Genomic DNA, 23,686 nt, shown 5'->3' with positions numbered 1-23,686 from the left:
CTTCTGTGAACACTATTGTAAATATTTATACAGTTTTGTTGTATATATGCCTGGGAGTAGAATTGCTTACTCATAAGCTATGCTTATTTCAGCTTATTAAGATCCTACAAAACAATTTTCCAAAGTGGTTGTACCAGTTTACACTCCCACCAACAGTGTCTGAGAACTCCAATTTCTTTACATCGTGTTATTACCCTCTTAGAATTTTTGTAATACTGATTTGGTGTGGATGTTTGTGGTTTTTTAATTAGAGTAATTTATGAAATATCTTTAATCTTTGTCATAAAGTAAGGACTAAAGAAAGGGAGAATTATAGATACTGAAAAACAGCAAAACAAGTTAGGATAACTCTGATATGACAGAAAGTAATTGGCAGTATGTGAAAACCAAGACTCTGATGTAGGGAAATGGGCTAACAGATACACCACCATTCAGACTATAGTAGGGAACTTCCTGTTTGCTTGTTTCTTTTTCCCCAGCGAAATGAGGCTGTCATCCCCTACTACAATCTCCAGAAAGAACTTAACAGCTAGTAACTGGAGAATGAAGTGTGATAGAGGAAAAGATTGCAGCATCTAAGCAATAATGCAGTTTGTGTCATGGTTTTAGATTACTTCACATTACAGGTACCGATAATAAAAAAAATCCACGCCTAGTAAAGTTAGTAAATTAGAGGATATTATTCAGATGACAAAAGAATGCTCTATTTTATATGGTTATTTCTCTTAACCCTCTATGTAGAGTCTTTCTCATGCAATTATAATATTTGCTTTGCCACAATTCTACTTATACACACATGAAATAAAACCAGTTTAACCACCTGTGATTGGAAGGATAACAAGATTTACTGCATATCTCCCTCTTGTGGTCAGGAGACTGTCTCATTTTAGCTGAAAGGAATCCTTTCAGGAAGTTGACTCTGAAAAGTTAGGTAGATAATACCAGGTAGCACTTTTTTGGTCCTGATTTTAAAAACAGATGGACAGTTTGAAGTTAAACATATAATGCATTCTTACCTGTGTTTCTTTGACAGCTGAAGGCTATGCTGCTTTTCAGGAAGATAGCTCTGGTGATGAAGCTGAAAGTCCTTCCAAAATGAAGAGGTCCAAGGGAATCCATGTTTTCAAGAAGCCCAGCTTTTCAAAAAAGAAAGAGAAGGATTTTAAAATAAAAGAAAAACCAAAAGAGGAGAAACATAAAGAAGAAAAGCACAAAGAAGAAAAACATAAAGAGAAGAAGTCAAAAGACTTAACAGCAGCAGATGTTGTTAAACAGTGGAAGGAAAAGAAGAAAAAGAAGAAGCCAATTCAGGAGCCAGAGGTGCCTCAGATTGATGTTCCAAGTCTCAAGCCCATTTTTGGAATTCCTTTGGCTGATGCAGCAGAGAGGACCATGATGTATGACGGGATTCTACTGCCAGCAGTTTTCCGTGAATGTGTAGACTATGTAGAGAAGTATGGCATGAAGTGTGAAGGCATCTACAGAGTTTCAGGTATTGGGGCATGTACTTGTTGGTTTTCAAAAATTTGCTACACTTTTGTTTTTCAAAAAGGGAAAATGTTAACTTGTGGGAAAGACTCTGACATGGGTCCTAAGCCCTGTTCATTTCCTTGAATCTTTGAGTTGAAACATAAGTCCCCTGCACTCTTTGTTTGTAACTTGTGTGTGTGTGTGTGTAGGAGAGAGTACGCACACTGTTGTTGTTGTTGTTTTCATGATATTACCTTCCACTAGGAGGATTTACACATAAGTTGGTCACAGCTTGTAGAAAACTGAGATGAGATGAAGGAAAGCATCAAGTGATGTCTTTTATGTTGGGTGCATTTATACCCTGTTACTTTTTCCCCTCACTGTCTGCCTTTCTAAAAGAGGCTCAGTTTGAAATCAGCAGGAAAAGAATGGCTATCTGGGTTAAGAGCACTTCTTGGCCAGGAGACATATTTATCACACAGTCACATGTAAAGGATATCTGGGTTAAGGGCGCTTGTTGGCCAGGAGACATTTACGACACAATCATACAAAGATTTTCTGGGACATGAATGCTATTAAATGTTTAAGCCGCCACTGTGAATGGTTCTATCAGCCATGGGCAGCCTAAAATAGTGAAACAAATATTGGTGAAATTGATTTCCCTTTTATCTGTTCTATATATATGAAAATTTAAATTTCATATTTGCTGAGAATCTAATTCATATTGAGTATGTGAAATCAAACAAAATGTATTATTTAAAATAAAAACACTCTTATAAAGTAGTAGGATTGGTTAAGGACGAAAGTCCTGAAGTGACAACATCTGTGTCCAACTTAATTTCTTAGTACTAGAGACTTATTTGGTAAAATTCATTTTTGGCCACACATATTTTCATGATGAGGCAAATCATCGTGATGAGGTAAATACATAGAGTAGACTTAGTTTTTCAATTTACTTGGTTCATATGCAATTAGAAGGTAGGTTTGATATTTAAATTTTGAGGAGAAAAGTCTTGCATTTTTTGGTAGTAATTGGGAAAACCTTTACATAATACCATAGATCAAGTTATCATGTAAGAGGATTTTTGCTAGAATACTAAAATTTATGGAAAATTAGACAAATTAGTCATAGAATTTGAGTTGATAACTTCCTAAAAATGAAAAAAATGTATTTAATTTGAAAATTTGACTTGTAAGGATAATTTATGATGGATTGATTTTTAAAGATTTAAACAATACTAATTTAGCTGCTTCTCACAGATGGCTTTTATAGGTAGGGAGAAGTTTTGTCTTGGGTGAAGGTTTCCCAGAAGTAATTCTGCAGCATTGCTCAAAGGATTCTTTTGTCTTTGACCTATTTTTAGTGTTTGCATTCTTTTGGAGAGTCAGAGTTGCAGAACTTCTCTGTATTTGTGTGTCAGAGCATTGAAACTGAATCCTTGCCCTGACTAGAGAGGAAGGATGGGGGAAGCCAACTGAGCTGTTCCTTGACTAGTAGGGGGTCTGGGGGTGCTAAGCTCCTGCTTTGATAAATTTATTTTATTAAACCCTAGCAGTACGCTGCATTCAGCACACTGTGGACTACAGAATTTATGGCTGTGACGTTTCTTTTTTTAATGCTAATACTAGAACTGTTCTTTGATGGGAAATTTTTAGTTCTCATTTACTCATATGTAAGTTCCAATTTTAAAACTATATGCTCTCGCTCTACCTGGAATACTTTGAAGTGCCTGATTTTTAAAAGGAAAACATTTTTATAATATCAGAGTGACAGTAACCAAACACATATTCTGATTGTTCACTTGTACAATTTTCTAGGTAAGCTCTGATAGGGAAGAAAAGATACCTGTGAGAGAAACAAGAGGCCTTTGCCAGTAATTTCAATAAGTTATCATTTACTGTGTTTTACTTGTATTGTCATAAAAGTAAGAAAATAGGAATTATTTTTTAAATTTAACACTCAAAATTAAAAATCATATAAAAAAATAAGGTTTACGTTGTTATTTCACATTAGGAGTTACTGATTTTATTATGTTAATGCTGGGTCAGTTACAAATCATCGTAATTCCATTTAAAGGTTTTCACATAAGCTAAGGAATGTCAAAGCCCAGATGTTGAACACACTTGATTGTAAAGTGCTATTTAGATTAGTTGTTACTTGAATATTCATATTTACCATTATAATCTATCTGCCTTCATTTTTGACGTATTTCAAATAATTGACCTAAAGTTTTAAGTATTAAAAATAATGAATGCTATTTGGCATGAGCAATCACTGTCACTGAATTGTCATTTAGATGCAGATTGAACTAGAGGCTTATGTAATGTTTGTTAAACATACATTTTATATATCAGCATTTCCTTATGTCTAGCAAGAAAAGCAAACAAATTGATTTTAGAAATACAGATTTTTGTTCTCTCTGTTGTAGATTAAGAAAGCGTGAAAAACTCAAAAACTTTTTTGATGTTGCCACCTTTTTTTTTAAATTGAGGTAGCATTGGTTTATACTGCTGTATGTAATTCAGAGGTATAGTGTGTTACCTTTGCAGACATATATGAGCGATATTTACCACAACTACACCAGAACACCCATAGTCCTTCACCATAGTAGAGGGAATTCACAGGAAATTCTCCATTAAAGAATCCATGGGAATTTTCAGAAAGTTTGTTTAAGTGAATTAACCTTTTACATTTATATTAGTTTTTACTTATAAAAGAAGTAATTATCCACTTTTTGGAACATGCTTATATACAACAGTCATAACAATGTTACAATTACTTTGAAAAATCAATTAGCAGCCCTTGTAAAGCAAGAATAATTAGGCTTGGAGTGTAGTTTAATTCTTGCCTGAATTTTTATATACCTATGTTTAAATTTTTTTTTTAAAGATTTATTTATTTGTGCATACAGAACTGGGGTACAGGCCAGAGGTGGAGGGGCGGTGAGAGGATTCACCAGAGACAAAGTGGGGAGCAGAACAGGCAGATCAACGAAGTACACTGCTGAGGGGAGCAGCGGGCGGGTCAGGAGAGGTCTGCCACGCCATGTGGATCTCCTCCAGGGCAGGCGGGGATCGAACTCATGAGGAAGTGGCTTAAGCTTCTCAGTTCTGTGCTTTAACCCACTGCACCACCAGGGAGGGCCCTATGTTTAAATTTTTAAAAGAAATTTTTCTCTGCTTCATATGTGCTTGTGGTTGCTTTAACTTTTGTTCTGAATTATTGATTCTTTTTATTATTTAGTTTTGGGTTAAAATCAGCCTCAAAGTTTTAGTCTTACATTATCTTTTTACTGAGGAATTATATGAATCTTGTGCATATAACTGCAAGTTTGTTAATGTCAGTTTGCCTCTTTCAGTCACACACACCGCCCCCCCTCCCCAACCCTTTAGGGTTGGTGAGGAAAGCTGTGTATTTGACTTTTCCCCTTGATGTTCTCTTTCTCTTTTGAACTTGATTTTTTTTTAAAAGGAATTAAATCAAAAGTGGATGAGCTGAAAGCAGCCTATGACAGAGAGGAGTCTCCAAACTTAGAAGACTATGAGCCTAATACTGTAGCCAGTTTGCTGAAGCAGTATTTGCGAGAACTTCCAGAGAATCTGCTTACCAAAGAGCTTATACCCCGCTTTGAAGAGGCTTGTGGGAGGAGCACAGAGAATGAGAAAGTGCAGGAACTCCAGCGCCTACTGAAGGAACTGCCAGAATGTAACTATCTTCTAATTTCCTGGCTCATCGTGCACATGGACCATGTTATTGCAAAGGAACTGGAAACAAAAATGAATATACAGAACATTTCTATAGTGCTCAGTCCAACTGTTCAGGTACATAGCCTTCTCTGTACACTGCCTCTGGTGCTAGCCCTGCAGAATTGGGGATGCAACTTTTTGTTGCTGAGCTGTATACAAAACAGTTAACCAGAGAAAGTAGATAATGGATTAATCTGAATATTGTTCTTTTTCTTTCATAATATGGACAGTGTCTACATAGAAGGTAATGAGCATATTTGCCCTTCAACTTGTAACTATGTATTTAAATGCTGTAGTGTGCAATATGAGTTTATAAAGCAGTTCCTGGTGACAGTGACCGATATGAGTAGAGACAGAGCCATTGATGCCCACAATTAGTTCATCTCTTAAATCCTAAAGGTTTTAGTTATTTTATCAGGTAGAGTTATTGCTAAATTATGTCACATACACATAATTAGACTCAGACACAGAGGGGCCTAACCTTATTGTTTGGCCAGGGTTTTGATCTGAGAATCTGATTCATAAAGATAGAAGAGAAACATCTTTTTTTAAAAAAATTTAATCTGTTGAATCATTTAAGGGTATGGAATAGTAATTGGCATCTCCTTTGAACATACTTAGCTTTCATTTCATTGTTGCTCATTTGGTGCTGACCTAGAATATGTGTTTAATTAGTCAAATGATATTTTACTTAGGCTGAAAAAATAAAAATAAAAATAAGTAAATAGTTACAATTTTTATCTTAAATCCACTTTTTGGCCAGTATGCTAGATTATTAGCAATCATTATCTATTTTAACATCTGTTAAAAAATACAGATGCTTTCATTGCTCATTTGATCATTCATATCAGTAAGGAATTCAGAATTTGTTGGGTAAACATATTATTACATAAAATTACTATAATAGAGATTATAGTATCACAGAAGACTGAGGTATGTTGTATTGACTGGTCTGAGGTAGGAAGTTTTGTTTTTTTTTCTCTTTGACTAGCTTTTCAATGAACCTGATGACCTGGTCTCTTAGCTTCTGAGAATCAAGTTTGAGTACTAACTATGCGAGTGCACCTAGAAAGGATTTATTTCTGTAGTGAGGGCTGTCACATTCTCATTTTAGTTTCACAACTGCAAGTGTTCTTATGTCCTTCCTGTTCCTTGGTAGATCCAGTAGTGTATGTTAAAATTTCTCAAAATAACTTCAAACACCAGATGGGATTTGGGGGCAAAAAAAATAAAAAGGATGCAGAAACTAGTGACCAGACGTTTATTCTTTTTTAGCACTAGAGTAGCAATTCATTATAATATAAAATGATTTTTTAAAACTTATTTTCTTTATTTTAAAGTTTTTATAATAAATTATAATAAAATACAAATACTTAAGTAATAAAATATGTTAAATGCCTACTTAAATATAAAATATTTATTTACATACTTATTTAAAATACAAAATTATTTAAAATATAAAATTTTATAATAAAGAAAATAAGTTTTAAAAAATCATTTGATATTGTAATGAATTGATGCTCTATTGCTAAAAATAGAACAAATTTGTGGTCACTAGTTTCTGCATCCTTTTATTGTTTTTTTTTTTTTAAAGATTTATTTATTCATGCATACAGAACTGGCATACAGGCCAAAGGTGGAGGGGCGGTGAGAGGATTCTCCAAAGACAGAGTGGGGAGCAGAACAGGCCGACTGATGAAGTGCACTGCTGAAGGGAGCAGCGGGCGGGTCAGGAGAGGTCTGCTGCACTATGTGGATCACCTCCCAGGCGGGGATTGAACTCATGCTGAAGTGGCTTTAGCTTCTTAGTGCTGTGCTTTACCCTGCTGTGCCACAGGGAGGGCCCCTTTTATTATTTTTTTACCCCCTAATTCCATCTGGTGTTTTAGTACATGACTTCCATATATTTTTCTATTCTCTATTTTACTTATTTAAAGATATATTTATTGTACATACAAGAACTGGGTACTGGCCAGAGGTGTAGGGAGGGGGGTGAGAGGATTCACCAGAGACAGAGTGGGGAACAGAATGAACAGGCAGATGACTGAAATATACTGATGAGGAGAACAGTGGGTGGTAAGGCAGGAGAGGTTTGCTCTACCATGTGGGTCAGCTCCCTTGCCTGGGATCAAACTTGTATTGCAGATAGCTTCATAGTGCTGTTCTTTAATCTGTTGCACCACCAGAGCGGGCCCTATTCTTTTAAAGTGGCCACTAATAAGCAATGAATGTCTAGTCACTGGGAGGAGAATTCACATGTTCAGGATTAAAGAATGTTCTATGCAGTAGATACAAGTCAAATTTTAAAAGTGGATAATTTTAATAATTTTGTTACAAATCTTTTGATTTTTTTTGCCCCTTAGATTAGCAACCGTGTTCTGTATGTGTTTTTCACACATGTGCAAGAGCTCTTTGGAAATGTGATTCTAAAGCAAGTGACAAAACCTCTCCGATGGTCTAACATGGCCACCATGCCCACACTGCCAGAAACACAAGAGAGCATCAAGGAGGAGATCCGGAGACAGGTATATGGGCTCAGCCCTGTGCTTCGATCTGAAGAACCTACCTTTGTTGTTCCCCTTTTGGGCGCTGTTGATAGTGATGAACTTCTTTGAGCACTTTCTGTGTATCTGGAGCTACTTAGGCACATTCTTCATACTGTACCAAAGTCAGGCATTTCCAGTTGGCTCTATTTCATGCCACTTAATTTAGGCCTGACTTCTAAGTTCTTGCTCTGCTCATAATTGACTGACTGATTTTAAGAAAATTGCTTAACCTCAGTGATTCCATTTTAAATAAGTCCTCTCAGTGGTGTTCAATGTGAAGATTACCTTAAATGAGTTATAATGCATTAAAGATGTTCTGCACAGCACTGGACATGTTGTAAACAGCCCAAGAATGCTATTAGATAGGATTGCTGTTAATGACCTTATTTTACTTATAAGAATGCTGAAATTTGGAAATGTTTAGTAATTTACTGTGTCATATGGTTACTAAAATATTGAACAAAAATTTGAACCCAAATCCTGTGCTTTTCTGCAATGCTATTTTGTATGTTTGCAAGTGGAGTAAGAAATATATGACTAAATAAGAAATCTATTTACATTCAATTATATGTCTTTTACTTACATGCAAATTATCAAATCCTTGCTTATTTTGCTTCCTCTGAGCTCTGTTTCTTATTGGTTGGTGGTGTGTTGGTATGTTGGTTTGTGGTATGTTATAAATTCATGAATGAGAACTGTTGCTCAGGCAGAGCAAATAAAAATGATTTTCTAATCTTTTTGCAAAACAATTTATACCATTATTCTAGCCCTTTAATATTAGTGAAAATCATTTGATTCTGCATCTTTACAAATTACATGTAGTGTTATTTTAAAATAAGACTTGGAATAGCAATGTGTGGTATGTTTTTCCTAGGAGTTTCTTCTGAATTGTTTACATCGAGATCTACAGGGTGGGATAAAGGATTTATCTAAAGAAGAAAGATTATGGGAAGTACAAAGGATTTTGACAGCCCTCAAAAGAAAATTGAGAGAAGCTAAAAGACAAGTGAGTAAATTTATTTCTTAGGTATATCATGTTTATATTAAAACTGAAAAATGCATTGGAATATTTTATATACTATTTTAAGTTATTTCTTTTAAAATATTATATATAAACTACTTACACACATTGATACGCACACACACATATCCACTTCTGGCTTATTGATCCTTCAGCTTAGTTCCAGACAAATGTTTTGTTTAATTAAAAAAGTTGGGTTTTTTTTGGGCCCTCCCTGGTGGCGCAGCGGTTTAAAGCATAGCACTAAGAAGCTTAAGCCACTTCGGCATGAGTTCGATCCCCGCCTGCCCTGGAGGTGATCCACATGGCGCAGCAGACCTCTCCTGACTCGCCCACTGCTCCCCTCAGCAGTGTACTTCCTCAATCTGCCTGTTCTGTTCCCTGCTTTGTCTCTGGTGAATCCTCTCACCCTCCGCATCTCTGGCCTGTACCTCAGTCCTGTATGAATAAATAAATAAATCTTAAAAAAACAAAAAAGTTGGGTTTTTTTAATCCAACTTGATTTTACTGAAAGATGTTTTCTCATTTCTTGCTTGGCTGTACCTGTATACACAGCTTTCTAACTATGAGAAGCAGATAGATGGGTTACATTTCAGAAACTACTGGGGAACTTAAGACCTTTAGAATGAGTCATCGCTGTGGAAACACATGGAAGGTAGTGATGATCAAGAGGAATTTTCTTTACTTACTTATAGGAAGCATGTCATGTGACTCCTGATAAGTTTGGGGTATGTGAGCCACAAAACTTTTCATTTTCCCTCTACTGTATATTGTTTGTTTTAAAACTGTTGAGTTTCCCAGTCATCCATGACTAAGATACCAAACCTTTGGATCCCCTTACAACTCACATGCAGATTCAACAGCAGACTCCAAGCAGCATTTCAGAGGAACATTATAATGAGCCATGCCCTTTCATTCAGTGAGGGACCACATGTACTACAGTGTTTGCAAAAGTCCTATTGCCTGGTGACATCAGAATGTCCTGGTGTTTTATGCTGGCAGCAGCCTCATATATCTGTTGTTTACCTCTTGTCTTGATTTTCTCCCTTGTTCTCTCTCTCATCACAGTCCCTAAGTACACAGTTAGTGCACAAAATCCACTGCTAGTATTGCCAGTAAGAGGCACTATGTTGCCACATCAAGTGACTGATCTGGAAATTAAAAGTGATTAAGGACTAATGGAAAATGTGCTGGGTATTGCTAATCAGTCAGGCATGTCCCATTTGACCATAGCTGTGATCCTGAAGATCAGGAACAAAGTGGCAGAAACTTTTAAAGGATGTGCTTCAGTGAAAGCAGTAAGGCTAATAATTGAGACATGCCTATATTAGATATAAAGAAATTTTATGACCTAGGTTAAAGACTAGTCACAGTATATCCCTGTCAGCTCTATGATTATCATGACCAAAGCAGAAAGTATGTTTTTGATGTTGAAAGAGAAGGCTAGACCTTATTAGGCTAGCTCTGGGTAGTTTAAAAAGTTCAAGAATCATCATTCATTACATAATGTCCAAGTGAGTAGTGAATCTGCAAGTACAGATTCCACATGCAGCTAAAATGTTTTTGAAAAGTCTGAATAAGCTGATTTGTAGAGGAAACATAACTTGCCAAAATGGATGAGACCTTCCTATTCGGGGCCATATCAATGCCAGGTTTCAAGGCTTTTAAGGACAGTGGGACAGTCTTGCTTGGGGACAGTGTTGCAGACCACAAATTAAAACCCTTTGTGGTCTGACACAACGAGAACCCCAAGACCATGAAACATAGAAGTAAGCACTCTGGTTTGTTCTGTAGGAGCAGTAAGAGGTTATGAATGAAATTGTAAAAAAAAAAAAAGTTTAAAATTTCAATAGAAAAAGGTTATGAAAAAGGATATAAAGAAAATATTTCTGTATACCTGTGCAATGTGTTTGTTTTATGATGTTATTACAAAAGTCAGAAGTTGAAAAATATTTTAATGTTATAAAGTTACAGTGAAATTAATGCATTATTGAAGAAAGAAAATTATTTTATATAAATTTAGTATAGCCTAAGTATATAGTGTTTATAAAGTCTACATTCATGTACAGTCATGTCCTAGGCCTTCACATTCACTCACCACTCACTCAGTGACTCACCCAGAGCAACTTCCAGTCCTACGGACTTCATTGATGGTAAGTGCCCAATACAGGTGTACTTTTTTTATTTTTTAATACCGTATCTTTACTGTGTGTTTTTTAAGTCTAGATATATTTAGGTACAGAAGTACTAGTACACCTGACTGCCATATGTAGCGCAGTAACATGCTCTATAGGTTTGTAGCCCTCTGTACAGTAGCCCTATGTCCATACACTAGCATTTGCACAGCAGTGAAGTCACCTACCAGCACATTTCTCAGCATGTATCCTCATCCTTCTACACATGGCTGTCCTTAGCTTTTATCAGACTGGGAAAACATGGTTGATGTGGGTTGCCTTTGTGGTTGTGCTTGCAGTACAAAGACAACCCAAGTATTTTTGTTGCCCAGAGTTTGGAGATTTGCGTGTATTTGGAGACTATCTTTGTCAGAAGGAAAACATTCATGAGCTTTTTACACTTGCAGAAGTGTAAAAGGACTAATAGACTAGCAGAAGTTCTGTCTGAAATTTTCTTCCTTCTTTTCCCCTGTTTGTTAGACTACCATATTATTGTTGTTGTTATTCCCTTAAATAGTTCATCCTGATACTGGGTTAATGTTAGTTACTGACCCACCCCATGGTTATAATTGTTCACCATGAGGTACTGCCCATCAGCATTTAAGTAAGGGTGTCTGACACAGGCCAGGATTCATGTATACTTGTCTTTCATTTCTCTTACTTCTGCATGTCCCTTGGATTAAGGAATCATCATATAGCAAGTCAGAGCCAATGTAGACAGGAATGGATTACTTTATCAGTTTTCTTGTTACTCTATTTTCATGCCTGTTCAGTAATTCACAAAATACTCAAAAGTTTCTGTCAAGTTAACTTCAACATTGAGAAATTAAATGACTTTTAAGATGTACTGTAGTTCAAAATATATCAGACTAAAAATGGAAAAATACACAAGATCACATCAGGAGATGCTAAAATAAAAGCACTAGGCAGAATTTAACACTTACTATACAAACTGCTATAAACAACTTTCTTACTCTGACAAAAAGCATCTATGAAAAAAGTTCTACTTAATGGTGAAAGTTTGACTGCCCTCCCAAAGGGCTGCTGGGTAGCAATGTACTGCATGATGCTGTGTCAGTCTACAGCAGCGGTCATTGCTGCAGTCACTTTAGAAAATACTTTACCAGTTCATAAAGTTAAATATATGGTTACTATGGGCTCTCCCTCGTGGCGCAGTGGGTTGAAGCACGGCATTAGGAAGCTCTACAAAGCCACTGTAGCACAAGTTTGATCCCCAGTCAGGGAGCTGACCTCTCCTATCTCGCCCCTTCTCCCCTCAGCAGTGTATTTCAGTAGATCTGCCTGTTCTGCTCCCCACTCTGTCTCTGATGAATCCTCTCACCCACCACAACTCTGGCCTGTACCCCAATTCTGTAAGCATAAATAAAATCTTATAAAGAATTCATATATAGGCCCTCCCTGGTGGCGCAGCGGGTTAAAGCACAGCACAAAGAAGCTTAAGCCACTTCCACATGAGTTCGATCCCCACTTGCCCTGGAGGAGATCCGCATGGCGAGGCAGACCTCTCCTGACCCACCCGCTGCTCCCCTCAGCACTGTACTTCGTCGATCTGCCTGTTCTGTACCCCGCTCTGTCTCTGGTGAATCCTCTCACCCTCCGCATCTCTGGCCTGTACACCAGTTCTGTATGAATAAATAAATCTTAAAAAAAATTCGTATATATATATATATATTATATATATAATATATATATAATATATATATGGTTACTATATGACCTGTGACCCACAACCTCACTTCTAGGTATTTAAGAGAACAAAGCATATATTCTCAAAAAACATACACAGATGTTCATAACAGCTCTAAAAATACTAGCTTAAAAGCTGGAAAGGAGCCAGTGTGTATAGGCTATTGGATAAATTGGAGTATATATCATGGCAAATTATTGATACAAACAAAACAATGGGTGAGTTATAAAGCATTATGTTAAATGAAAGAAGCTAGATAAAAAGACTGCTTAGTGATTGATACAATTTTTAATTAAATATATCTTAATATATACATTGTTCAGTTTTGCATTATGTTTGAAGTTTTCCTCTCAGTTGTAATCCCTATAAAATTCCCACCACGAAGTCACCCATGACCTGTCATCACAGTCTCTTGTGCTTTTCTCTGCCCTGATTTGATCCTGCTCCCTCCTCTCCCCTGCTGTGTCTCTTATTTATAGCTTGCCTTCTAGTTTTCTCTTTTTTTTTCTTTCCCTACCCTTTCTTTGGTTCCCCTGCATGCCTCCTATAAGTGAAACCATCCAATATTTTTCTTTTTCTTTCTATTTCACTGAGCATAATGCCTCCAGTTCTGTCCATGTTGCTGCAAATGGCATGAGGCTTTTTGATTGCTGAGTAGTATTCCATTGTATATATCTGCCACATCTTCTTGATCCAGAGATTTACTTTTGGACATTGGGATGTTTCCGTATTTTGTTATTGTAAATAGTATTGCAGTGATCATAGGTGTAGGTTTCCTTTTGAATTAATGGGTTTGTGTCCTGTAGGTAGATTCCCTGGAGTGAAATTGCTGGATCACATTGTAAATCCAATTTTAGTAATTTGAGGGTCCTCCACAAGCTTTCCATATGGTTGGGCCAGTTTGTATTTCCACCAGTAATATAAAAAGGGTTCCTTTTTTCCACGCCCGCATCAGCATATGTTGTTGTTATTTTTTTTTAATGTGGGCCATTCTTACCGGTGTGAGGTGATACCTCATTGTGGTTTTGATTTGCATTTCCTTGATTATAAGGAATGTTGAGCATTTTTTCACATAGCTGTTGGCCTTCTGCTTTTCCTCTTTGGAGAAGTATCTTTTTAGTTCTGTCCATTTTTTGACTAGATTCCTTGTTTTTGTTGAGTTGTGTAAGCTCTTTAAAGATCTTTGTGTTCAGTCTCTTACCGGTTGTGTGGAATGCAGATATTTTATCCCCAATCTGTAGGATCTCTTCATCTTGGTTATTGTCTCTTTTGCTGTACAGAAGCTTTTTAGTTTACTGTAGTCCCAGCTGTTTATCTTTTCTTTCATTTTCTTTGCTTCAGTGTATGTGTTTTTAGAGGTGTTTCTGAGATGTAGGTCATGGAGTGCTTTGCCTATGTTTTCTTGTACATATTATATGATTTCAGCTTATATTCAGGTCTCTTACCAGTTTTGAGTTGGTTTTTGTATATGGCGTGAGATAGTAGTCCAGTTTCATTCTTTTGCATGACTATTCAGCTTATATGAAACTCAAGGAAAGGAAAAGCTCCAGCAATGGAAAGCATGTCAGTGGACTCAGGGCCCACAGATGTTGGCAGAACCTCTCCACATCAGTTTGTGTGATGATGGGAATGTTCTGTATCATGACCATAGGGGTATTTACTTAAATGTATACATTTGTCAGAACTCTTTGAAATGTATGCTTAAAATTGACTCCCTACCAAAGAAAAAAAAAAAAAAAACACACAGAAGGTAATTTATGTGTAATGGTGAGCCAGAATTGAGCAATTTTTGTAGTATAGCCACGGACTAAAATCCACGTTATTTTCCAAGCCCAGTTAACAATTGCCCAGTTATCAAGATTATTCTTCTGACTTTCAGTTACTTTTTCAATTTATAATGGTGATAATATGAATCTGTTGAATATGTGTCACATTTGGACCGACCCGTTCTTCTTCATTTGTCTTATTTGACAGGAGTGTGAAACCAAGATTGCACAAGAGATAGCCAGTCTTTCAAAAGAGGATGTTTCCAAAGAAGAAATGAATGAAAATGAAGAAGTTATCAATATTCTCCTAGCCCAAGTAAACTAACCTTTTGTCTCTTTTTTGAAAGACTTTAAAAAATAAAAATTGTATATATTTAAGGTATACAATATAATGATTTGATCACATATGTAGTGAAATGACTACTACAACTAATTGTGTGTGATGAGAGCCCCTGAAAGTTACTGCATTAGTCAACACAGTATTATTTACTACAGTCATCGTGCCTTACATTAGATTTCTAGACATATTAATCACATAATTGCAGCCTTGTACCTTTGACCAACATCTTAGAATGGTACCTTTGTACCATTTTCCCCCACCCACTAGCCCTGGTAACCACCATTTAATCTTATGAGCTTGACCTTTTTTTTTTTAATCTGCGTATTAGCTATGTCATATAGTATGTCTCTCCCTGCCTGGCCTGTTTCACTTAATATCTTCCATTTTTATCCATGCTGGCATAGTGCTAGCGTCTCTTTCTTTTTCATGAATGAATGATTTACTTGTGTGTCTGTGTCTACACACATGTACTACATCTTTATCTATTCATCTGGCATTTATGTTGCTTCCGTATTTTGGCTATTGTGGATACTGTTTCAGTGAACTTGTGAGTGCAGTTATCTCTTATCCTGTTTTCATTTCCTTTGGATATATACCACAATTGAGATTGTTGGATCATATTTTTTTAGGAACCTCCATACTGTTTTCCATAATATTGTACCACTGTATATCCCACTAAAGACGTAAAAGTGTTCCTCCCCCCCTTTTTAAAAAATAATAACCATTCTAAGATGTGTAAAGAAGATATATTGCTGTGTTTTTCATTTGCATTTTCCTAGTGACGATTGATATTGAAAACCTTTTCATTTATCTGTTTGTCATTTGTCTTCTTTTGAAAATTGTATTCAGGTCATTTTTCTAATCTTGGTAGTTTTTGCTATTTATTTGAGTTCCTTATATTTTGAATATTAACCCCTTATCAGATGTATGGTTTGTAAATATTTTCTCATTCCAAAGGTTGTCTTTTCATTCCGTTATTTTTGTTGCAGAAGCTTTCTAGTTTGATGTATCTCCATTTGTTTATTTTTGCTCTTGTCTGTACTTTTGGGGTCATAGCCAAAAAGTGATTACCCAGACAAACTTTTCCCTAAGTTTCCTTCTAATAGTTTCATGGTATTGAGATCTTACAGTTAAGTCTTCAGTTCAGTTTGAGCTGATTTTTGTATATTGAGTGAATGAAGGGTCTAGTTTGAATGCTTTTCATGTGGAAAACCAATTTACCCGACATCATTCATTGAAGAGCCTATCCTTTTCTCACTGTGTGTTCTGGACACCTTTATTTAAAATGAATTGACAAAAAAAAAAAAAAAAATTGACCATAAAACATGTATTTATTTCTTGGTTATGTCTGTTCTATTGGACTATTTCTGTTTTTGGGTCATTGCCTTATTGTTTTGATTGTCATAGCTTAATGATAGTGTGATGCCTCCATCTTTATTTCGTTCATGATTGCTTATTATTTTCGGTCCACAAACATGGAATATCTTCACATTTATTTTTATCTTAAACTACTAATTAGTAGTTTATGGTTTTTCCATGTACAGATCTTTTACCTCTTTGCTAATGTATTGTCTTTTTGTTTTCGTCATTTCTTTCTCACATAGTTCATTATGAATGTGTAGAAATGAACTGACTTTTTTGGATGTTGAATTACTATCAGCAGCTTTACTATTAGTTCTAATGTTGCTTAGTGGCGTCGTTAGGGTTTTTATAAGATTGTTTTATAAGATCAATTGTCTATACACACACAGTTTTACATTTTTTTTCACTTTGGATACCTTTACTTTCTTGGCTAATTATTCTGTTTAAAACTTCATTGATGCATTAAATACTACATTAAATACTCTTGCATGTTGGCTGTGGGCTTTATTATCTATACTATATTGAGTACATTTATTCTTAGACTCAACTTTTCTGAGGTTTTTTTAAAGTTTTGTAAAATGCTTTTTCTGATATTTAGATGAATATATGATATTTGTCTTTTATTTGTTAGTTAATTGATTTTTCTATGCTGAGCCATCCTTTCTCCAACGGGTAAAAACCACCTGGTCATGATGCACAGTTCCCTTTATATGCTATTGAATTTGGTCTGCTAGTATTTTTGTTGAGGACCTTTACATCTATGTTTCTCAGGGATATTGGCCTATAATAATATCTTCATGTAATGTCCATATTCTGCCTTTTATTTCAGGGGGCAGTGAGTTTGGAATTGTTCCCTTCTATTCAATTTTCTGGGTGACTTGGAACATTTGAACAGGATTAGCATTAATTATTTAAATTTTTGATAGAATTCACTTCTGAAGCCACCTGGTACTAGCTTTTTCGGTTTGGAGATTCAGTCCTTGTTTTTAAACTTTTCACATTTCCTATTCATGATTTAGTCTTGGTAGCTTATATGTCTCTAAGTACGTGTTCATTTCTCTATGGTATTCAGTTTGTTAGCATATACATGTTTATAGTAGTTAGTCTCTTAGAATCTTCTACATTTCTTTTTTAGCAGTTATAATATCTCCTCTCATTTATAATTTTGAGTCCTCTCAGTCTAGGTAAAGGTTTGTTAATATTGTTTCTTTTTTAAAAGCCAGCTCTTGGACCTTGTTGGTGGCACAGGGGTTAAAGTCTCAGCGCTATCAAGCTTTCACCAGCCACTGTGGCATGAGATTGATCCCCGCCAGGGAGCTAACACACATGGCGCAGAGGATCGCCCCTGTCCCACTCACTACTCCCCTCAACAGTGAATTTCAGTAGATCTGCCTGTTCTGCTTCACACTGTGTCTGGTGAATCCTCTCACCCCTGCACCGCTGGCCTATACACCAGTTCTTGCATACATACATAAATAAATAAAAATAAATCTTAAAAAATAATTTAAAAAAAAGATGTATTTATTCATACAGAGCTGGGGTACAGGCCAGAAGTGCAGGGGCAGTGAAGGATTCACCAGAGACAGAGTGGGGAGCAGAAAAGGCAGATTGACAAAGGGGGAGCAACAGGCGAGATAGAAGCGGTCTGCTGTGCCACGTGGGTCACCTCCCTGGCTGGGGATTGAACTCATGCTGAAGCAGCTGCTAGCTTTGTAGTACTGCACTTCAACCTGTACCATCAGGGAGGACCCTAAAAAGAAAATTTTTAAAAATCTAACTCTTTGATTTTTGGTATTGTTTTTATTGTCGGTATTTCACTTATTAATGCCTATGTACTTCCTTCCTGCTAACTTCAAATTTAGTCTTCTTTTTCCAATTCCTTGAGATATAAAGATACGTTGTTTCTGTGAACTCTTCTTTTTTCTTAATGTGATCATTTATCATTCTACATTTCCCTCTTCAAAGTGTTTTTGCTATACCCCATAAGTTTTGGTATATTTTGTTTTACTTTCATTTTTTTTCAAGATACTCAGTTTCTTCTTTGTAGTATTTGGTTGTTTAGCAGTGTCCTAAGACTCCTCATGGTCATTTTTAAACTTATATTAGAGAAATTTAGCTACAGTGATGTTTTATTTTAACCATATTTGTAAGATGATTTAGAGGGAGGGGCTGTACCAGGTATTTTTGAACCTACCTCTGTGTGGTATTTGCATAAGTCAGCCATGAAAAAAGGAAATTCCTTTTGATTGAGCATTTCTTACTGGACACTGTTCTGGGCCCTAGGTGGTTTACTTAATCTCACTGTTCTAGATGTTTTACATACAAAGATAGTTATGAGTTGTAGGTATTTTCCTTAATTTATAGATTAGTGTTTCGCATTCCATATTAATGATGTTATTAGACTTTAATACATATTTTATATGATTTCCAACAGCATGAAATTGGCATTCTTAAAATGTACTGGTATAGATTTCAACTGGTAGTTGTTGCTAATGACACCTTTTAGATGTCTTTATTTTATTCTTTGCAGGTAAAATCAATTTTAGAGATGAATTGTTATTTATTGATTCAGCAAATAACTCTCGAATACCTACTATTTTCCAGGCATAGAGTTGGAGATGAATTTATTTCTCTTTTTCTGAATTTCTAAAGTTAACTATAATGTGTTCTGGAAATTCCCATTTTAACCAGAAAGAACAGTAGAGTCTGTCTAGCTGTCAGAAGCTCATGTTTATGGTATATTCGAAGTCCTATAAATTTCAGTTCTTTTGGTCACTTCTCTCACATCATTTGGCTAGGAAAGACATAATTTTCTTATGAAATCTCAAATTATGACTTTAGTTTTTGATGTTACTTCTTGGAATGTTATCCTTGTACCTTGCGGTAGAGGAAAATTGTCTGTGTAGAAACACCTGAGAAATACTGTATATTATATCTCAGAGAAAGATTCTTTATGCCTTTTGGAGGCTTTGTATAGTTCACTTTAGAACTTGGCCATTGTGTTGTTTTACCATAAAATGCTCCACACTTATTATTTGTCCTTTGGAAAGAAATGCTGTAAACCTTTGCTTTCTTCATCTTCTCATTTCCAAAGTTTTACATCTCTGTTAACCCTTAAGTTTTGTCTTGTTTTGGGATTTTTTCTCTAGGTTGGACAGTTTAACTAGATATTGGGCAGGCAGTTTTAGAAATACATATTGTATGAAAACAGAATATATACTGTGCCCTGCCTGGTGGCGAAACAGGTTAAATAAAGCACAGCACTATGAAGCTGTCCACAGCCACTGCAGCACGAGTTTGTTCCCCAACCAGGGAACTGACACATGGCACAACAGACCTCTCCTTTCCTGTCTGCTGTTGCCCTCAGCAATGTATTTCAGTAGACCTCCCTTTTCTGTTCCACACTCTGTCTGGTGAATCCTCTCACCTCCTGTACCTATGGCCTGTGCCCCAGTTCTTATATACATAAATAAATCTTAAAAAAACAAACAAACAGTATATCTACTAATTAGATATTTAAATATGGAATGAGAAAGATGGTGGCTCATAGTGTGGAAAAAAGATTTCTTTGTGGATATCTTTCCTTCACTCAAGTCTGCCTTAGGTGATGCTGACATTCCAGCCTCATACCTCCTGGGTCCTTCTTTTCCTTTTGACACTATCACATATCACCTTTGGCCCTAAAATGATGGGAAGACTTTCAGGAAGGTCTGGGAAATAGAACCAGATTTAATCACTTGAACTTTGACTTTTGCCCATTTGTGCTAGCCTCCAAGGGAGCCTTCATGAGATAAGGTCATGGAATTCCTTTGTGGGATTTTATGTCCTGAGAAAAGTCTAGTCATTCTTCTCATTCTCATTCTTCCCAACTTAGTTTACCTTTTCTCAAAGAAATGTTTCTTAACATTAAGCAAACAAGATATTTTTGGACATGTATACAAGCTTTCATGTGATTTATGCACTATGTATATGGGAGCTAAAGAATTCAGAGCAGCATAGACCTCAAAAAAGTGACATTTCTTAAATTTAAACTCAAAATGGTGTTCACCAGTGATCATTATTTTAGGAGAATGAGATCCTGACTGAACAAGAGGAACTTTTAGCCATGGAACAGTTTCTGCGCCGACAGATTGCCTCCGAAAAAGAAGAGATTGAACGTCTCAGAGCTGAGATTGCTGAAATTCAGAGGTAAAAGAAAACAAAGGGTTTTGAAGTTTCCAAGAATATTTACTTTAATATAAATGTTTTAGTTCTCACTTTTATATTAAAGAAAATAGGCATCTAAAGTGAATTAACTTTTAAGTTTCTTATTGATCATTGCTTAAGAATGGTGTTGTAGATAAGAAACTCATGAAAATTATATAAAGTAAAGGAAAAGCGATGAGAGCAGATACGCATTCTCTCCTTGCTTCTAAAGTATCTGTTATCTCTCACCCTTGTAGTCGTCAGCAGCATGGCCGCAGTGAGACTGAGGAATACTCCTCTGAGAGTGAGAGTGAGAGCGAAGATGAAGAGGAGCTTCAAATCATCTTGGAAGATCTACAGAGACAGAATGAAGAGCTGGAAGTAAGTCGGGGAGGGGTAACAGAAAATCACACTGTGTTCTGGAAAATTATGGAGTTCATACATTTCCCTTAGAGTTCTCTTATCCTGTGGTAACCAACTGGACAATGCTAAGTAGAGTGGAATTTAGAGCAAGTCTCACCAGAGTTCGTATGGAGTGCAAACTGAGTGCACTCCAACAGACAACACTGCTGTCCCTGCAGTGTGACTTTGTGAGTTTAGTGTCACAAAGGTGAGCTACACCTGACTACGGCAGTTTGAGCAGCTTTGAATGATTTGATATGTTACCAGAGAATATAGACAAAGAAGGAGTAGTAGAGGACAAAGGAAAAGTCTTCTGAATCTAACCGTGGGCAAAACAAGGAAGAGTTGACCCTTAACCCATAAAGCAACAAGGGAGAGTAAATTCAGCAGTAGGGAGCTGGGAGGCAACTACACAGTGAAAGGACTTAAATAATTTTGATTTGAATTTTCCTTTTTACTCCAAATAAAACATTGTCTCCAAATGTTTTTGCGCAGGGTTGAGAGAGCAACCATTCTCTTTTCAGAAAGACATCTAAGAACAACAATTTTGTTCCTTCATTTAGGTGCATTCAGCTGTTAGAGAAAACCATGGATACATAGCACATAGAAAACTAAAGGATTCCACTCAGAAACACCACCCACAAAAGTTTTCTTCATTGAACCTGGGGACAGTTCAGAGAGGTTGCCCACTGAGGCTCAAGGACACACTTGTCAGAACCAGAGATGTGGGAGCGGGGTAGTGGACAGGACCTGGTCACATGAGCACCTTGTTTTGTTTTAGCATTTTAGAGATGCAAATCCTAAGTAACAAAATATACTCCAGGCTTACAGTTCTTGGCACTGGGTTGAGCTTCTGTGACAGTTTGAGCCAGACAGTGAAATGTCTTATCTGGCAGACATCCAGGTCTGCCGTCCTTGACATAAGTTTTTTCTACTTAGGGTTCAGACCCCTGCCCATCTTTTCAGCAAGAGGACAAAAAGGAAACAAGGAGAGCTCGGTTGCCAAGGGCAGGGTGCACGATTGGAACCCAGCGCTGCTGCTCACACCCTAGTAGCGAAGGCTCAGTTCCATGGCTGGAGCTAGTTGCCAGGGAGACTGGGAATTACAAACTGGATGCTGCACCGTGCAGTCCCTGCCTCCGTGAGGGTGTGGTCGGCAGCGTTTGGGATCAGTTGCTGGTTTTTACATTAATGTCCCAGAATGAATGCAGATAATTTAGAACTGATAGTAGTTTTCTGTGGTTTAATTGCATAGCACGGTTGAGATAGAAAGGATGCCATGAACAAAAGACAAAGCGCATCACTTCTGAGATAATTCTAGGATTTGTCCTGTTTCTAATGTGTCACCTTGCCCTTCCCAGTTGCACTGAAACACGTGTATCATCCTCCAAGGCTCGTCAGGAGCCAGCTCAAAAACATAAATCTAGTGGAGACACTAGCCCTCTTAAGATTATTAAAATAATTGTTTCCTATCTGTACATTTGTTTTCCAGATTTATTCACTCTTCTCTAATTAGGAACAGAGTTTATATTCCTGAATTTTACCCCTCTGGGTTAAGCTGCTTGCACATTCATGTTGATGTGCATGTCTTCTGTAACAACTAGATTGAAACAAAAACAGATTCTTGGTAGGATACCTTTGTTACATGTCTTCTCCTGAATCTTTATCCTCTTGACCTTTCTGAGTCACAGTTTTCTTTCATTCTCAAGATAAAGAACAATCATTTGAACCAAGCGATTCATGAAGAGCGAGAGGCCATCATTGAACTGCGCGTGCAACTCCGCCTGCTCCAGCTGCAGCGAGCCAAGCCCGAGCCACAGACTCAGGATGATGAAGAGCCCGAGAGGCGTGGGGGCGCTGTCCAGGTGCCCAGAGACACCGCCCCAGAGACAAAAGCAGCTAAAGAGCAGCCAAAGTCAGGCAAGGAGCAGGCCAAGCCATCCCCGAGCAGAGACAGGAAGGAGACACCCATCTGAGCAGCTGCGTCATGGAATCGTCCACACCTAACAAGACCTGTGCATCTTACTGTAATACCGAGAGTCAGAGTGCACAACTCTCTGCTGTACATTCTGTAAAGATGTCTTTTCTTCTCAGAGACCCTTCCTTCTTTCACACGTATGACTTCTCCGCGTCAGGCTCAGGTTATACACAGGAGGAGAAAGCAATGGACGCATTGTAGGCTTGTAGGGGACAGATGAATTTTCCAGGTAGGATCAGCTTATTTGAAGATTAATTTTCTTTGTTAACTTAAAATAACTATTTTAACCCTTGAGTGGCTTCTTTTTAAACCAAAAATCGTCTTTCTTTGCTTTTTTTTATTATGGCAGAATCAGGATCTCTTTCTCTGGTTCAGGAGGGGGGAGGGGGGGGGGAGGGGGGTGGAGATCCAAACAAGGTAAATACTGTCCTTGCCTTGTGGATTACCCCATAGTCTCACCCTCTGGGATCTCTGCTTACCTAGTCACTCTTGCTTGTGCCTTTTACACCTTTTCGGTGCAGATTATATAATGGGGAGCTGCCTCATATTTCCCGACTGGCCAGAAAGGCTCTTACTGGGGTTACCTTTACCTGCCCTGTCACTCTCCTTTAACTGTCCCAACCGCAGTCCATGAGCCTGAGTCACCAGACGGCCCAGCTGGCCACAGAGCTGTCCGGGGAGTGCGCCCACCAGCGCCGGGGCAGCACCACCTTGCTGCTCCTGCTCCGCACTGCTTGTGGGCTGCAGGCGCTTTCACTGGGCTGCTTGCACGGGCCGCTGGACCCAGTGCAGCCGCACAAAGGATGTGTCTCAGACCAGAAGTCTGTGTGACTGACCTTCCATTAAAGACAGAATGACTTAGGTTGCTTGCTTGGGCTAGAATGTGAACTTCTCTTTGCCTGAATAAGCCATATATATGCTCTTACACAAAAGTTTTAAATTACCCACATCGCCTCAGTGAACCTGCTGATGGAGTCCCAATTGATG

At 37.3% G+C, this 23,686-nt stretch overlaps 1 protein-coding gene across 1 annotated transcript in view; it reads left to right on the top strand.

Moving 5' to 3' along the window:
* RALBP1 (ralA binding protein 1) overlaps positions 1–23,080 on the top strand; it is a 51,416-nt gene extending 28,336 nt beyond the window's left edge. Inside the window, exons 3-10 of the mRNA XM_004683741.2 lie at positions 1,034–1,492; positions 4,943–5,292; positions 7,581–7,742; positions 8,638–8,769; positions 14,641–14,748; positions 20,201–20,322; positions 20,577–20,700; positions 22,431–23,080. Of these exons, the coding sequence (XP_004683798.1) occupies positions 1,034–1,492; positions 4,943–5,292; positions 7,581–7,742; positions 8,638–8,769; positions 14,641–14,748; positions 20,201–20,322; positions 20,577–20,700; positions 22,431–22,697 (1,724 nt within the window). The 3' untranslated portion in view covers positions 22,698–23,080. The remainder of the gene's footprint in view (positions 1–1,033; positions 1,493–4,942; positions 5,293–7,580; positions 7,743–8,637; positions 8,770–14,640; positions 14,749–20,200; positions 20,323–20,576; positions 20,701–22,430) is intronic.
* Positions 23,081–23,686: the final 606 nt, after the last annotated feature.

Source organism: Condylura cristata, unplaced genomic scaffold (genome assembly GCF_000260355.1).
Source record: "Condylura cristata isolate star-nosed mole 26May11 unplaced genomic scaffold, ConCri1.0 scaffold00016, whole genome shotgun sequence".
Classification (NCBI taxonomy): Eukaryota; Metazoa; Chordata; class Mammalia; order Eulipotyphla; family Talpidae; genus Condylura; species Condylura cristata.
This window is presented reverse-complemented; position numbering and strand designations above follow the sequence as displayed.